Consider the following 17,964-nt stretch of genomic DNA (forward strand, 5'->3'; position numbering starts at 1 on the left):
TATCGTACAAATATTGTGTTAGAAACACAGTTGGAAGGCATGATGTAACTCACTGCTTTTAGATGAAAGGGCTAATGGACTACTTCTCATATTTCAACAGTCTTTGTTACTTGTTATCCTGATATATTAACTATTAGGCACCTGAGAGACTGGAAGACTACTGAACATGAGCTTCAACACCTCCTATTTTGTTTGATCTGATTTATTTTCAAAACTTACCACATTTATATCTCTTTACAACTTTGCTTCATTCACAGCTAAGCTAACTTTATTCTCACTATCCTAAATGATCAAATATTAACCACATGAACTGTTAATGTCTACACAGATTTAAAAATCAAACATAAAAACGAATAGCCAAGTTGTGTAAGATATATATTTAATTCCAGGGAGCTCACTATGGCTTTATAAGCAATCTAGGTTTTAGAGACAGGTGTCAACACTTCAGTTTCCATGCTCTGAACAATATTTTTAAAAAACATAAAAAAGGACTGACAATACTTGGAGTAATACATCTCTTATAATCAAGAAACCTAAGATTAAAAATTCTAAATTCTAGTTTTATTTTTATTTAAAAATACATGCATATGCCCATGATCAAGCTTATTTTCAACACACATTGCTTCAATTTCGATGACCTGGTTTGTTCTTTTACAAGCTGAACACCAAAATAGGAAAACTCCTGTAGATTTTCACTGGCATTACCGCCAATTATGTATATTGCTTCCATTCTAATGGTGATGGGTGACTCTCATCTGCCTTTTTATCACCTGAACAGTTTTCCCCAACGATAATGATAATAACTAAGCTGATGCAGTTGTGTTGAAAGCTGTAAAATAACAAAGCATCTGAAGATAAATGTTATCAACATAATTGAAAATCGGAGCTGCCAAAGAAGCTGCCACCAAGATTAACTAAACTGCCGTGTTTACCTTGCTGATGAACGTTGGTTTTCACCTAGCAGAAGCATAACAAGGATTGAAATACTTAGCTAGTGTTCGCAGTGTTGGAAGGGTTCGGTGTCTGACATAAAAAACAGCAGCAATCAACATTACATTTCTTAAAATTATCATATAAGTAAGTGGAACAAATCGGTTAGCCCAGCTAAAGCAAAACCTCCTAGTGCAACATTAAAATCTTCAATAAGCAAATATCCCAAAACTGGGTGCAAGACAATTCTTGTCATTGACAACATATTTGGGATTGTCATGGATTTTCATGCGTACTGGCGGCGCTCACCGGGACCCACCCTCCGCCTCGGACCCCCTCAGCGGCGTCCCCTCCTGCCCCAGACCCTGGGGGCCGTCTTGCCCGTCCAGGCGCAATGGGTCCCTGGACCAGCTCTGGGCAGCGGCAGGGCAAGGGCGACCAGGCGCAGCGACCAGCGCTCAGCCTGGCAGGTCAGGCAGCAGGGCGCCAGCGGTAGCAACCCCTACCCGGCCGCACCCCAGCACCCAGGCGGCCGCTCGCAGGGTCCCCCCACGGGCCATGCGCCAAGCGCGAGGCGAGGCCACCATGGCCCTGCGGCAGTGCCTCGCGGACAGAAGCGGTGAGAGATCAGCAGCCCGGCCAACCGCTTCTCCATCCAGACCCTGCAATCCCGGGGAAGCATGGCCGCTGCTGCCTCCAGCCTAGTGTCAAATCCCAGCACGCTCCGCTAGCTGAAAATTTTCATCAATACTGAATGATAATTCATAATAATTCAATGAAATTTTGGCATTTAGTCAATAATACCATTAGGGAGTGTGTGTGTGTGTGTGTGTGTGTGTGTGTGTGTAAGAGGGAATCAAACAGGCCCTAATTTATATCTCAACTATTGAACTAGTTAAGATTTGTTCCTGCAGAAATCAATTTATGTTTTCAACAAAGCCATCCTTTACTTCACACTAAGATATCAAGTCATTCGTATTTTAACTGTTTATTAACCACAAAATTCATCCACAAAGGATATTCAGTTCCATGGTTTGTAATATATCCAAATAGTTGTGTAAAAATCGCACAATTTAATTTTAGGCTTGACCTCCTTACATAAACATTTTATATGTATATAATTTAATATTTTTCTTAATATAATATTCCTTAATATAATAATTTAAATACAGTTCAGTGCATCTTTATTTTTTCTGTTTCATTTTGTCTTTCTGAATGAAGATCTCTGGTTACATAGATATGCATTTAAAATGCATGTTTGGGCAACTCAAGAAATTAAACTGGTTTAAATAAGTAACACATCAACCAAATATCTGTAATTGTTAATAAAAATTGAAACAATACTTTGGTCTATATAATTAAATATTGCACCATCAACTGAGGTACAGCCCTCTGGTCTATCACCAAGTACACACACACACACACACACACACACAACTGCACATATTTTTATACTTATAAAACCAAGAACTGTACTTTAGAATATATCCTCTATGCAGTGTGTAAAGCAACTACCAAACAAGAACAAATAATGCAGACAATGTTCCATAACACAATAATGCACAATGTCTGTGGACACTCTGGGTTCTGTCAGATATTTTGAATAGAAAAGTTGCCTGCTTGTCTGCAGACACTCCCAGAGAGAACACTCACTGCTTCATTTGATCAGGAGGATCCCAATTCTCACAGAAATCTCTATAGGAAATGGGCATGAAAAGCCAAATTTTTCTGAAAGTTGTTGACATATGCAGTGCACATATTATTCATCTTGACTCAGAGATTTTTTTTATTTATTGTAAACAAATGGGATACATGTTGTTTCTCTGTTTGTACATAAAGTAAAGGCATACCATTTGTGTAATTATAAATTTACATAGGGTAATGTTGTTTGATTCATTCTGTTATTTTTCCCTTCCCCCCACCCCTCCCACACCTCTTTTCCCTCTATACAGTCCTTCCTTCCTCCATTCTTCCCCCCTCCTTAACCCTAACCCTAACCCTAACCCTAACACTAACCCCTCCCACCCCCCATTATGTGTCATCATCTGCTTATCAGTGAGATCATTCGTCCTTTGGTTTTTTGAGATTGGCTTATCTCACTTAGCATGATATTCTCCAATTTCATCCATTTGCCTGCAAATGCCATAATTTTATCATCCTTTATGGCTGAGTAATATTCCATTGTATATATATATACCACAGTTTCTTCATCCATTCATCAATTGAGGGGCATCTAGGTTGGTTCCACAATCTGGCTATTGTGAATTGAGCAGCTATGAACGTTGATATGGCTGTATCTCTGTAGTATGCTGATTTAAAAAAAAGAAACTCTACACCAAGAATACAAATAATCCAATCAACAAATGGGCTAAGGAAATGAACAGACACTTCACAGAAGAAGATGTACAAGCAATCAACAGATATATGAAAAAATGTTCAACATCCCTAGTAATAAGGGAAATGCAAATCAAAACTACCCTAAGATTCCATCTCACCCCAATTAGAATGGCAATTTCAAGAATACAAGCAACAATAGGTGTTGGCGAGGATGTGGGGAGAAAGATACACTCATACATTGCTGGTGGGGTTGCAAATTAGTGCAGCCACTCTGGAAAGCAGTGTGGAGATTCCTCAGAAAGCTTGGAATGGAACCACCATTTGATCCCACTCCTCGGCCTATACCCAAAGGACTTGACTCAGAGATTTTTTTTAAAAAACAAAACAGGGGTCACATGGTGGGAAGTCCATGAGACGAATGAGGACAGGAGCCCTTGGGGTATGCCGAGGATGGTGGGGAAGGACAGCAGTGCCATCAGGCAAGTGGAGTGGACATTTGCTGACAGAGGGAAGGAGGTCTGTGTGACATTGGGGAGAGTCCCACGGTGGGTCCTAGGAGGCAGCTATTGAGGGACCACCAGAAGACATAGGACTTCACTTCCTGCAACCAAGAGTCTCAGGAGAGATAGACATAAAGGCCTCTGATGAGGAAGCAGAGTGCAGGGTGGGTGCTCAATGCTGGGTACCCAAGGTCATTTCAGCAGTGCTCCGGTAGGCTGCACAGCTGCTCCATCAATATTGAGACAGAGTATTTACAGAGTTAATCCTTCACCACCAAAACAGCAGCCTGGTCGCCCCTCTTCAGTTAATCAGCAGTAACTGATCACGAGGACTGGACCAGAGGAGCGAGGCTGTTCTTGGCAGAGCTGGCCTGGAATGCCCTGCATTCTGAGAGTTGGACAGCCAGGGAGGCAGTGGTGACCATGGTGCTCAGCTGGTCATAGGGAACAGCTGATGTTGTGAACTTGCTGGAGAGAGATGATCCCAAGTTTAAACCTACCTTAGTCCTTCAGAAGGACTTGAGGTAAACTGCTTCCCATATGGGGGGGTCAGAGAAAAGGAAGGCTGGTCATGGCCTGAGCCCTTCTCTCTTTTTTTTTTTTTAAACTGGGGATCGAACTCAGGGCCTTGTACTTGCAAGGCAAGTACTCTACCAGCTGAGCTATCTCCCAGCCCCTGAGCCCTTCTCTTGATCCTGCCACCTCTTACAGGGAAGCTGCTCTCCCTGCACAAGCTTTGCTTAGGATGTTTGAGGGAGTGAGAGGAGCTCTTGCTTCAGTGGTCCAGGGTATAAACCAGGGTGCAGAGGTTTTCAGGGGTATCTGGTGCCAGGGAAGTGACTACTTTCCTGATCCTAGGAGTGGAACTCTGGCACATCACTCATTTTCTCTAAATGTCAGTGTCCTCCACTGATGTGGTTGAACATGTCCCCCAAAGACTCATGGAATGGAACCTTGGTCCCCAGCATGGCAGTGCTGAGGTGGAGGGCCTTGCGAGACCTGGGGCCCACTGCTGGCTCCTTATGGCACAGGGCGCCACCCTGCAAGTGGGTAGATAATGGGCTTACAGAGCCAGGTGCTTCCCACAGGAGAGGTTTGGTGTACAGTGAGCCCCCCACCACCACAGTATGCACCCCTCTGTGTGTGGCTGGTTCCCTTTCTGATTCTCTGCCATGTGGTGAGACCATCGGGGAAACCTCACCAGAGGGCAAACAGATGAGGTCACCTAATATTGGGTTTTGAGAGAAAAAAATAGAACTAAATTAACATTTTTCTCTACAGTGCATCCAGATTCAGACTCAGGTATTTTATTATAGTCCCTCTTTTTTGAACCCCTGCTCTTTCCCATCAAGGCTGCCTGGAGTGTTTAAGAGTATCAAAGGCCGGTGTAGATAGTTCCGAGGGTGGTCTGGACCTCAGAGCTTTTTCCTCCTTCTAACTGCAGATACCCTCAAGAAAATCAGAAAACTGTATTCTGGAACCAAAGGCTGTCTGAAGACTCACTCCATGTAAGTCCTGGGGAGTTACTGCCTGCTGTCATCTGGAGGACCACCATGAGGCCAGTCAGTGTGGGAACCAGGATAGGGAGCTCACTACAGAAACACGCCTGCCAAGTCACAAGCCTGGTCACGTGCCCCATGTCCCCAGAGACAGCAGTGTTATACATAGGTGCTGGGAGCCAGTGTGCCTCAGTGGGTGTGTGTGGTAATCCTCCAGGTACCTAGCACAATTCTCAGTAGCAACTTCCACAATAAAAATCAGAACACATTCCCTCCCTGCATGGACTGGGGCCAGCATCATCCCAGCAGTATGTGGTAGGCTTTTTTGTCTGCTGTGCCCACTCCACGACTGGATAGACCATGACAGAGAAGAGTGATGCAGGCTGAGGCAAGCTGTTGAGTGAAAGAGCCAGATGTGTGCCTGTGCCCAAAGTCCAGAGTGGATGCTCTAAACCAGAACCTGGAGTTCCATTCAGTCAGTAATGAGTCAATATGTCAGGGGAATCCAGCATTGCCAGGTCTACTTGGAATGTCCCAGGCTAGAGATGGCCCAAACACTACCCATCTGAGAGTCTCAGAGGTCTTGTAACCCAAGGCAGCTCATGCACATAGGTCTGTGGACATTGCAAGGTACTAGTGTGAAAAGACATTTGAAACCCATGTGCTTCTGGTCAGATCACATACTCTGAGGCTGGGAGACACCACTTAGGAAGAATTTTCATCTGGTGGAGGTCTGACATACTTAGGCCTCTCCAGCACACCACAAATCACCAAATCCCAGTAAGAACTGGGGAGATGCTTCTTGTATTCCGGACATTTAGATGTGAGCCATATTAGCTACACACTACAGACATGACTCCTAAGACTACTAAGACTAAGACTAAGACTAAGAAGACTGAACTGTCCACTTGACTATTAATTAGCCTGGGGTCTGTCACATTGGTTGCAACACACCCTCAAAGGTGTTGCAGAGAGCCTCCATGTTCAAGAGTGTCTCTCCTTATGACTCACTCCCTCTGTGCTGGTGGGCAAGTGCACACAGAGGGAACTGACTCACTCAACAAATTCACACACAAGACTGAGAATAGAACCAGAGTTCATTATTTCTAATTTTCACCAATTTCAAGTTTGTGGCTAAGGAGGGGTCTATCTAAGAGGAGGTAAGACTCTCCATGACCCTTACAGTGCTAGATGAAGAGTTTGTGGCAGGGAAGGAAGAGGCTCAGTGTTACTGCAGCATCACCCCTTCTCACCAGGCAAGTCCTGATGCTGAACCAAGCAGACCACAAGACCACAGAGCCACAGACTTAGCTCCTCAAACAACCAAGCACCACTCCAATGGACACATCTCTGGTCAACTCACATAGACACTGTGCAGGATGCATCAGTGAAGGGAAGTTCCTTCTCTACAGGACATATCCTGTGACAGTTGGTTTGAAATGTCCTGAGCTCTGAGCCACTTGGGAGACAAGGGGACCCAGGTCCCCAAGTGTGGTCACCTGGTTTCCCAAACACACTGACAGTGTGTGAGAGACAACTGACAGTGTGAAGATGGTGGGAATGGAAGGTCGCAGACTCCCTTTTCAAAGATCCTCTGAGCACTTCCTTGGTAGGAAACTGTATCAAGTTTGGTATTTGACTGAAGTCAGAGCAAAAGGAAGGATTTGTGATTTGGGACCTGCTTGCCCTTACCTCCTCCACAGCATGTCTTCTCATGAAGTTTGGGTGGGAGGATTTGAGAAAGGGCATGAGGGATGTCCTAGGGTCAGGGGTCAGGATGTGATCTGGAGGCCTCAGTTACTCAGGAGCTCTGTCCTCAGGGTACTGAACACATCCACCCTTCAAGGGCCATCACTCAGCTGAGCTGTGATTCTTCAAGTCAATCATCATCTGTCAATGTCAATACACTCAGGAGAAAAACAGGAAGGCACTGCCCTTCCCCAGGTCACCTCACGGGGCTGCTGTCAAATCTCAGGGGATGAGGCCTGATGTTCTACATAAGCTGTGAATCATTAGACTTGGGTAAGGACTGAAAAGCAAACCCCATTCTCCACCACCCTGGAGCTGTCCATGCCTTGGTTCAAAACTCCCAAAGGTCTCCCTCAGTCCTTTTATATTTGCTGAACAGGTAGAGTGCCTCTGAAGTATCTGTCCTTTCTCTTAAGGCATCTCCTGCATTTGGTTAATTTTGGTCATACAACCTAATTTGTGTAAGCAGTCAACAGTCAAAATGCAATACAGCAGCAGGGAAAGAAGAGAGAAGGATCACATGACCTCCCCAGGTCCTTGGTGCTGTAGGAGAGATCCAGCACAGGCATCAACCCCAGGACCACCTGTCACTCACTTGGCCCTGTTGAGTGCTTGCACATCTTCTCCGCATAAAGGCACTACCTACACAGTCTCTCTGGGTGTTTTAAGTCTACCCTGAACTCCATGATCATCCTGAAGCCCAGCTCTGGTATAGCAGGTTCTGCTGAGCAGCTTGTGAATAATGGGTTCAATTTTTTAACTTGGTACTAAGCAGCAATTTCACCTTGGGTTAAGAATTTCCTGATTTCCAGTCAAAATGGACTTGATGGGACATGTCCTCCAGGAAAAGCTTCTAACTTCTGCACAAGTGTTACCTATGCTTGATTTGGGGCCTCTGAACTGAGCACCGTTTTCCATTCCACATTCTTTCTTCTCCAAGAGAACTGAAGACCCAAGGAACACTGCAGGACATGACCTGCCCCTCACAGGGCTTTCTTCCCTAGTGCTGGACAGACACAGCCAGTGCAAATGGTCTGCACCCTGATCACTCACTGCTTAGGAAAACTAGACAAAAAGGAAGGAGGGACTTCCCTGCTGGCATTCATCCAGAGAGCTTCCCAGGTCCAGCTTTCTGCTGGGACTGGGGACTGGGGTGTGGTGTAAGGAACTCTTTCTCCAGGTAAATATCTAAGGCCTGCTCTACACATGGGAACTGAGGTGATTCATAACTATGAAAGAAACCCTCCTCTTAGAGATTATCTCTCTACTCCTGGTCTTAGATCCTCAAAACCCACCATTGCACCCACATTGGGCACTGCTGATGTGTACGTGGCACTAAAGACACACAGAACTTTCTAGAAGTTTTACTGGTCCCACCTGCTCTGACCCACTGCCTACCTGTGGCAGTCCCCTCCTTAGTCTCCAGGTTCCTCCTCATTGCAGAATGGACACCTCTTCTCTCCTCTCATTACCTCTATTTGGGCAGTGATTTAAATGATGAGAAAGGACTCCGGGAAATGCAGTGAGTTAATTTACTGGGACACTGATTTTACTTGCCCTTCCCACTTCTGAACTGCATGTCTAGGCCCCAGGCATGGAACTGTACCCTAGTCCTCTGATAAGTCTCTGCCTGCTGAGGCAAACTGCATGTCACCCCAAGGACAAGGACTGCTATTATAGAACTTTTCTCTGACATTTTCTGTGACCACTCTTAAACCTAGACATGGGTCCAGTCCCCTGGTTGTGGGGTCTACTCAGGGGACCTAGAGGGTGAGGCATGCACACATCGTAATGAGCCTTCCATCATGGAATCTGAGGAGAGAATTGTGGGAGGCCTTAGGTCACAGGCTCAGTCACTGGTTTGCCAGTGAATATCTAGAAGTGCCTTCTGTATTGGAATGACATGACCAGGAAGCTTCCCTGAATTGCTACACCCCAGCCCTGGTGCCCTCCTCCTGTGCCTCTGCCCTCCCCCACTATAACCCATCTCCCTCCCCTGACCTGCCAGGCTGCCAGCCCTCCACCTCCTTCCCAGGGCAAACCCACCCCTTCTGCCCCACTACTTTCCCTCCTCTCCCTAATAAGGTCCCACCCCAACACCCTATCTTGAGGGGCTCCCTGCCCAGCTTTTCCCCTCCTACTCCCAGACCACCCACTCACCACCCCCCTGTTCATCTGGGTCTCCTTTCCTGTCACTCCTCCCTTCACCCCCTTTCCTCCTCCTAGTCCTCCTTTCTAGTTCCCCATTCTCCAGTCCCACCTACAATCCAGCCTCCCCAGCCAGGCAGTATGGTGGACAAACCTCACCCAGAGGAGACCATCTCCTTACTATGGGTGCTGGGACTGTCTTCCCAGCAGCCTGAGCAGGTGGACACAGGGAACACAGGGGGATGGTGCCCCAGTACTCAACATGAAGCATTTTTGAGGTCAATTCCAAGACTCCTGGTTCCACAACCAGATCCTGTTTGTCCTACTACTGTCTGTGCTTTCCCTTCATTCTGTCTTAGTAATGTGGCAGAAATAGCTTCAGCATTTCCAGAGAGTCAGTTCCTCCCCTGTCTTGCTGATCAGCCAGCTGCAGGAGCCTGCAGGAGCAGCAGGCACTGAGGCAAGGAGACTTGGAACAGCTGACTGCACCCAGGAACCTGCAGAAGCATCCACACAACCAATGTGTTCAAACTGTGTGTCCCTGACCTAAACACTCCTGGGACACCAAGTGTCACAAATGCATGAATGGACCAAGGAAAAAGGTCTGCAGTGGGGAGAATTCAGGCTTTAGAGTCAGGGAGAGGTGCTCACTGGGTCAGGAGACTTCTCTCTCTGGGCAAGACCACTTTGGTCTCTTTTAAAGTGAACTCTTTTATATAAGGCATCCAGTGGGGTGAATCCAGAAACAGGAAGTGGAGGAGAGCTGGTGGCCAGGGACTGGAGGAGGGGTCAGGGAGAGCAGCACAGGGGTGTGAAGCAGCTCTGGATATGTGCTTCACAGGGTATTAACACAGCATCACTCAACTGTGTGCTAAGGAAGGACCACGATGGGAAACTTTCTTCCATGTGTATCTTACCACAGTTAAAAATCTGAAGTCCCAGGTACTTCAATAGGGAAAGGGTGGTTATATAATCACACAGGATAGAATGTTGAATGTTTTCTCAGGGAACCTCTGGTGTGTGTGTGTGTGTGTGTGTGTGTGTGTGTGTGTGTGTGTGAGCTAGCCATAGGTCTTGATTTTGGGCATCTGCTTCAAAGTGCAAGAGGTTCCTGACTCCTCCCCAAATCTTTTTAAGGAAATGACTGGCCATGGTGAGGTTCAGCCATCAGTCCCTTAACTGGGCCTGCCACTGGATGGGCAGCCCTTTCCTGATGACTTCTAAGGGCATCCAGGTTCTGATGGGAGAAGCTGGGATCCCCAGAAGAGGGAGTTGTGGCAATGGGTGGAGGCAGGGAACTGGGCAGCCCAGGGGAGGGCTAAGCCTGGAGGCTGGTGCATTCCAACCAGGACTCTGTTGCCAGGAGACAGAGCGGGACGCCGTTGCCTGGAGACTGCAGAGGACTAGGCACCGCTCCAGCCTGAGGGCGCCTGGAGAGTCCCACAGCACCCAGCGTGGTCAGGCCATGGCCGGACACCAGAGAGAGAAGGTGATCCAGGACGAGGTTCATCAGAACCAGTTCCTGCGGGAACAGTATCTGCGAGAGCGGCGCACGCAGAAACTCTACACCGAGTACCACGTGAATCCCCTGCGCAAGGGTGAGGACCCGGGGGGCTACAGAGGCGGGCCCCAGAGACTGTGGGGCCGCCCAGGCGGGTGGAGGCGGGGATAGCCGCGTGTGGGCTGAGGCCTTCTCTGGTCTCTGGTCCCCAGGAAGGTTGGAGACGCATCTGATACCTTGAAATGCGTCCACATCGCGTTCAGATCAAACATTTTGCAAGTAAAAAGGAATGTTCCGTTCTTTTGGTTTTGTTTTGTGTGTGGTTGTGTGTGTGTTGAATTCAGGGGCACTCAGCCACATCCCTCGCCCTTTTTATTTTCCATTTTGAGACAGGGCCTCGCCATGTTGCTGAGGCTGGCTTTGAACTTATGATCCTCCTGCCTCAGCCTCCCAAGCCACTGGAATTATAGGTATGCAGCACCCCACTCAGCTGTGAGTGGCTTTGAATAATTTTGCTTTTGAAGTAATTACATTTTGCAGGGTTTTTAGGTTTTGTTTCTGTTTATATTTTGGTTTCATTTTCATACACTAAAAGGTATTTAGGTTTTTAACATCGTCATAGCGCTTTCTTTGGAAAGTTCAGGACAGTGAACTCTGGGGGCAGTGCTCCCTGTCCTCCAGGATGAAAGCACCTTCCCCTCCACTCCTCTCACCATGCACATGCCTGTGAGATTCATCTCTTCCTGTAACATCAGCACCCCCTAAACGACACTGAGCCTCAAATGAACTCCAAATCTACAACCTGACCGCCTCCCAGCTACCTTGTGTGAACCCATCTGTAGGGACCTCAAAGCAGCCCACTGGAAAGCTAGGGGGTCTGCACCCCTTGCCCACCCTCTGCTTCTCCAAGACACCCTGTGGCAGCACAAAGCAGCTGGACCATTTCCCTTCCTCCTCAAAGGTAGAAGCCACGAGTCAGCCCCCAGCCTCCCTCCCTCAGTCCATACTCCTGGCAGTCACAGGTCCTGCCTGCTCCTTCACATTTCCCAGTCCCTCTCTGTTCCTACCTCAGGGAAAGACTCCATAGTACACTGGGAGGCACCTTCACTCCTCACTTAACTCCACCCTCTGAACAGCTACTGAACCTGTCCCTCTCCAGTCTCACTCCCCAAGCCCCAGCAGGGCCATCACTCCTGCCTGCTGGTCTGGTGGGCTCCCAGTCACACTCCTTCCCCAACAAACCAGCCACCCCAACCCATGTCCTACCCCACTGCTGGCTAGGTCTATACTAACAGGCCAGTTTGATTAGTTCATCCCTCTGCAGAACACTTCTGTGCCCTCTGCCACTTCTGAGTTAGCTTAAATCAGTGAGTGCATGAGGCCTCTTTGGACTTGGCACTGGTTCCTCCCTAGCTTCATCCCCATCTGCTCTCCCCCATCCCACCTTCTACAAATACTGTACTGCCTGCTCCCCTGCAGCTGTGAGGCTCCCTACCATGTTCCTCTGTCCTCCACTTTTGAATGCCTCATGCCATAGCCCTTGTGGTACCTGCCCTTCTGCTGCTCCTCCCTGAATTTCTCTCCAACTCTGTGCCTCTGTAATCAGTGCCTCTGCAGTCTGTCTGTCACAGGATGCGTGGTGACTTCATTTTACTTAGTATTCCCCTGGTTTTCTTCTGGAGTCCTGACTACTGATTTCAGGAGAAAAGTTATTGTCCCTTCTTTTAAGGTTGGTCCATCCCAACAATTTAAATAATCCCCCAGGGCAAGTTCAGGGTTTCTGGGAAAAGTTATTTCTTCTAGTTCTTTCCCTTGGGAACAGGATATATGTGGCCATTGGGGTAAAGTGAGGAAATACTGTAGATTGTATATCTATACTTGTGCTGTAAAGAAAAATATTATGCTTTACTAATATGCAAATCATATTACATACAGATGACAGAAATACACAATTCAAATCTTAGAAGCACATGCTCAGAAGCCTTTTTACTGCTGAGCATGGTATGACACACCTGTATTCTGGCAACAGGGAGGCTGGGGCAGGGAGATTGCAAGTTTAAGGATGGCTTCAGCAGGTTAGTGTGAACCTGTCTCAAAAGTAAATAGGGCTGGGGCATAGCTCACTGCAAAAAATAAACAAATGAATGAATAAACAAAAATAAATCCTAGTAGCTGCTGTGGCTACAGGCCACAGCCCTGGACAGGCCCAGGCCAGACCCTGAGGTCCTTGAGGGCTTGTGGGTCATTGTTCCCAGTATCCAGCCTAGAACCTTGCAGAGCCAGGCACTCAATGCCTGGCAGAACATTATCCTGGTCTAGGGTGAATGGTGGGGAGGGCAGGGATTGTGCAGTAATCTGAGCTGTGTCTCTTTTCTCTAGTTCACACAATTGCCAGAAAGCCCATGTCGTGGCATGATAACTTGGAGGAACCTGCAGATGGTAAGTTCTGGGGTCGGAGACTGCTGTGAGATGGTGCAGAGAGAGACAGGCGGGCTCAGAGATCAGTCAGGCAGTGACTTCAGGGAAATCCTCAGGGCCTCTGCTGTGGCACTGGAGACTGAACTGGACTGAACAGGCTCATGAGAGACTGTCATGCAACCACAACACCAATTTATTACCATCATCCAGCAAAAAATGGCCTGAACATCACATTCATTCATTCACAAATATCCAGACCTTACACACAGGTTCTGAAGGCCTACAACCTGGATCCAAGGCCTGGGGCTGCCACTCATTAACTGCCTACTTTGCCAGGTTTTTATCCTCTCAGCCTATTTCTTAGAGTTGTTACGGGGACTAAGCAAAATACCACGGGCACCTAGAGCTGTACCTGGCTTATCATGCTCAGTAAACACAGTACTGTTACTCTTTCCATTTTTGCCTCATGACAGGCAGTGGGATGGGCCTGGGGGGCGCGGTCTCAGCACAATGAGGCAGAGGCTATAGAGCAGCCTTGTAAGTACCTAGATGAATGCATGGGGACGGGATCAGTGGGTGACAATGTGTAGAATAGGTGCCTCCATCAGACAGGGGATGTGGGACTGTTAGGGCAGGTGGACACAGGTGATGTGGGGCATCAGGTAGGAAGCCTGTAGAAGGACCCTGCATGATGGAGAGGTGCAGATGAGCAGCACCCACATGGTCTGAGAACTGAGGAGTCTGCCTCTGCTCCTGCCTGCCCTGGGCTTCCCCTGCCCCTTCCAGGGCTGACTCCTGCTGGCATTGGAGGGGCTCCCTCACCGCCGGAGCAGCTGCCCTTGCCTTTGTGCCCCCTTGCACACTCCTTCACAGCATGAAGATCAGGTCTATTTATATACTTGCATATTGTGCCCCCATCCCACCTTCTGGGCCACAAGTTCCAGGGGAGCAGGGCCCAGGTCTTATTGCTCAGTGCTCTGCCCCCAGGGTCCAGAATGCTGCCTGGAACTGTTTGCTCTTGACACTTTTGCTGAGAGACAGCTGAGAACCAGATGCCTACATCTCAAGCCCTGGTTGTGCAAAGGATGCTCTGGCCCTAAGGAGTGATGTGGTCAAGGAAAAGGACACAGGAACATTGTTGGTCCCCCATTCTGGCAGCTTCTAACTTGAGCCTCCTCTCCCAGAAAGGTTTCTGAATCTCGTTCACCATGCTGCTCAGGGACCAAGGAAGAAGTACCCAGAGCCACAGACGGAAAGTCAGGAGATCGGCTGGGAGGCAGAGCCCCTGGTAAGCGAGGCCTCTGATCCAGGCAGCAGCAGTAGGAATCACAGGGCACTGCAGGCAGTGGCTGAGAGCAGAGTGGGTAGTCAGCTGGCCTGGGCCAGAAATAGGGCTTGCCTTGCTAGTGGTGAGACCTGGCATGAGTTACTAAGCCATCTGTGATGCTGATCATAAACGGGGAAACTACCGAACCTGCCTCACAGGGTTGCTATGAGGAGCAGTGACTGAAACAGTGCCCAGCATGTACTACCTACTCAGTAAATGTGGCTGGGCTCCTGTGATGCTGATGGGCAAGAGCAGAAAGGAGGCACTGAGCCTAGCCTGGGACAGTCAGGTGCTGCTCCAGGCAGGGAGAGGTCTCCAGAGGAAGCCCTACCACTCACACAGAGAAAGGCTCACCCCAATAGCAGGAGGGAGGTGTTGCTCAGAGCTGGAGAAGCAAGGGCCACATGGGGGGAAAGGACCTCCAGGGAGGACTAACTTTAAGTGAATGAGGGGACTTAAAGAGGAAATCACTCCAGATGTTGATTGAATGTGAATAAAGGATCAGGGACCCAGTGATTTCTAAAGACCACACAGAGGTTTTATCCCAGGAGGACTGTAGCTAGGGTAGAGGCACCAGAAGGTTGGGGAGAGCCTGGGCAGCTGGATGAGTGTGGTCTACAGCTAAGGATGGAACTGAGGGATCGACAGATGGAAAGTCACTGAGGGGAACATCTGGGTGAGGAGTCTTGGCTAAGCTGACCTGGAGGGATTCTTGTGAAGGCAGGGCAGGAATCAGACATGCTCAGGAGTCGGGGGTAGATGGCAAGGAGCCCACCAGACACCCAGGGTTGTCAACACACAGGGTAGTGGCTCTGGCTACACACTCAGCTGGAGTTTTGCTGAAACTGGACAATGCAGAAATGAGCACAGAAGGCCCTAAGTCAGGCCTGGTTGGAAATGAGCCAAGAACAGCCTGAGTGCTGTTTGGTCCAGGAGAGTCCTTGTGCACTGAGAGGGAGGTGTGAGGAAAGGGAGCCGGGTAAGGATAGTCAACCCAGGGGAGGCTGGGCAACTTAGCCAAGCACCACTGAGCTCAGGCTTCTCCACCAATCCCTCCTCCCTAGTTGGCAACTGGCCCCTGGTGCAGTGAGCCTGTGGGAAGATTGCTCCCTGCACCTCAGGGTGTCTCCTGCAATCAGCACATGCAACACGAAGGAGGAGTGTGGGGCCCAGACAGGCCTGCCCTGCTCAGTCCCTTCCAGGCCTCAAGGATAGAATGCTGTGTCTGAGTCCCAAGGGGTGTGCCAGCACTCAGCATCTATCCATCACACACCGGGACAGTGTCGTCAGGTGGCACAGGTAGCAAGGTAGGAAGCAAGTCCTCCAAATTAGATCCAGGTGTTGTGGGAATGTCAAAGGTAAATAAACTGGGGTTTCAGAGTGATGTGCTTGGGGCAGAGGACATGAGTGATGTGCTCCATAGGCCCCAATGTGGGGAGCCCTGCCCCTGGAAGGACCTCACTCTGTTCAGACAGAGCATGCAACCTCAGCACAGGGACCCCTGGGAAGCAAGTCTCAGTGGGCACCTCTCAGCCTCATGTCCACAGGTAACATTTACTGAAATTATATCCTCACATGGGGTGTTTATCCACACACACACACTCTGGCAGTTCTGAGGATGGAATGAAAACATACTGAGTTACTCACAGTGCAGCTTCTATAAGGTGGATGTGGTGAAGGGCTCACTGTCCCTCAGCTCCCTGTGACTGTCACCACACTCACCGTTTCATTCAACAAGCATGTGGTGAACACCTAGTGTGTGTGTGGATGCTCTTCTGGGACAGACATGGCACTGCCCCCCAGATGTCCCTAGCATCCCAGCACAGAGGCCCTGCTGACTTCTGGCAGCTGGATTTGGTTGCCTGCCCACATCAGAAGGAAGAGAAGATGATACAGAAAGGGAAATGAACTTAATCGCAGCTTGGCCATAATTGTGAAAGCAGCTACATCTCCTCCATTAGCCCTGCAGGACTGTATAATTTATAGAACAAAAGCCAGGAAGTCAACTTTCCATATGTAGACTTAGCCCAGTGCACTAGCCAGAGATGTGCTGGAATCTGGTTTTCTTGGGCTCATGGGGTGGGGTTGGGGGGTCGCTTCTCAGTTTCCATTTTCCCTGAAGGAAGCTGGGATGGAGAAAAAGCAGTTACCAGGAAATGAGAGGGAAAAAATGGGGGCATTTGATGCAAAGGTGCCCATGACCTAGCACTTCTCATGGGGGGACCCACAGGCATGTCCTCCATGTGGGCAGTGGTCAGGGCAGAGTCCCAGCTCCATGAAGGTGATGCACCTTGCTCTCGTGACCCTTTAAGTGCTGGTATCACAGTTTCACAAGTGGCGTTGAGCAGGAAAGCCCTGTGGCCACTCGTCGAAGAGACCTGATTGAGTCCCAGGTATTTCCCTTCCTGACCAGCCTCTACTGCCCCTGCCTCATCCTCTCAGGTCAACCCGGAGCGCCAGGACCACAGGCTGAACCACTTCAGGGTCTACAAGGACATTACTCTGTACAAGGCCAAACTGTGGCTCCTGGGGGAGAAGGATCACCGCAAGTAGCGCTCCGTGGTGAAGTCAGTCTTTGCACTGAGTACCAGTGTGCACTGTCCAGAGAAATAAACATGGTTTTGCTAAGAAACAAAACTGTACCAAATCTTATTTTATAGATCACAATCACCTTTATTTACAATGCTAGGCTAGGCAGCCATCTGGAACAAGAATGGCTCAGAAGGCCCTGCTCCACCTCCTGGGTGGTGGTGTTTGCTGCCAGGGAGGGCAGTGCCCACAGGAAAGGGAAGTGAGGCCCGAGGCAGCTTCTTGGGTTCGGTTGCTGCCCGTTTGATTTGAACATGGGTGGAATGGTGGCTACTGGGATTGGCTGAGCCTCCTGCAGCTAGGTGTTCTGCCCAGGGGCCACTTCAGGCCACACAACACATTAAAGCCCAAATCCAACTTTGGCTGCCTAACTCCCACTTTCTCATTTCTGCCCAAGTCCACGGGTACACCAGCAGGAGAATCCCAGGTGGAGATGGCAGACTAGGGGCACACAGTGATCTCCTCTGCCTTCCCAGACACTGAGGAAGGGTGAAAAAGGGATTTTATTTTATTTTATTTTATTATTTTTATTTTTATATTTTTAAATATGGTGCAGTGTGAGTCCACAGCACAGAGAACGGGGACACATGGACCATCAGGAAAACTGAAGACATACAGGGCAGAAAGTGTGTCATAGGAGTGTGGAGGAGACCCCCATGCAAGCTGAAGGGCTCGCCTCTGCACATGGGACCAGGTCTGTCAGGACTCAGAGGGGCTTCAGGGCTCCTGACAGTGGGGAGTGAAGCGGAGAAGCACAGACTCTGGAAGGGCACAGGCTGGGCCATACTGACTCTCTGACCTGGCTCACAGCCTCTATCCCACATGGGAGGCTGGAGAGTTGTTCTTGGAGGAGTGGGAGAAGAACAGGGCTCCAGGTGTGGGGGGGCAGACAGAACACGAGACAGGGTCTTGCCAAGTTGCTTAGGACCTCGCCAAGTTACTTACAACCTTGCTATGTGACTGAGG

At 49.0% G+C, this 17,964-nt stretch overlaps 1 protein-coding gene and 1 pseudogene across 1 annotated transcript; one reads left to right on the forward strand and one right to left on the reverse strand.

The window, feature by feature from the left end:
* Window positions 1-803: 803 nt before the first annotated feature.
* On the reverse strand, window positions 804-7,015 carry LOC124965783 (cardiolipin synthase (CMP-forming)-like; annotated as a pseudogene).
* Window positions 7,016-10,575: 3,560 nt separating this feature from the next.
* On the forward strand, window positions 10,576-17,039 carry Cfap144 (cilia and flagella associated protein 144). Its single transcript, XM_047526660.1, has 4 exons — window positions 10,576-10,761; window positions 13,044-13,103; window positions 14,267-14,370; window positions 16,852-17,039. Exons 1-4 carry the CDS (start codon window positions 10,629-10,631, stop codon window positions 16,960-16,962), a joined length of 408 nt encoding a protein of 135 aa, XP_047382616.1. The 5' UTR covers window positions 10,576-10,628; the 3' UTR covers window positions 16,963-17,039.
* Window positions 17,040-17,964: the final 925 nt, after the last annotated feature.

The sequence above is a fragment of the Sciurus carolinensis genome, chromosome 15, assembly GCF_902686445.1.
Source record: "Sciurus carolinensis chromosome 15, mSciCar1.2, whole genome shotgun sequence".
In the NCBI taxonomy this organism is placed as follows: Eukaryota; Metazoa; Chordata; class Mammalia; order Rodentia; family Sciuridae; genus Sciurus; species Sciurus carolinensis.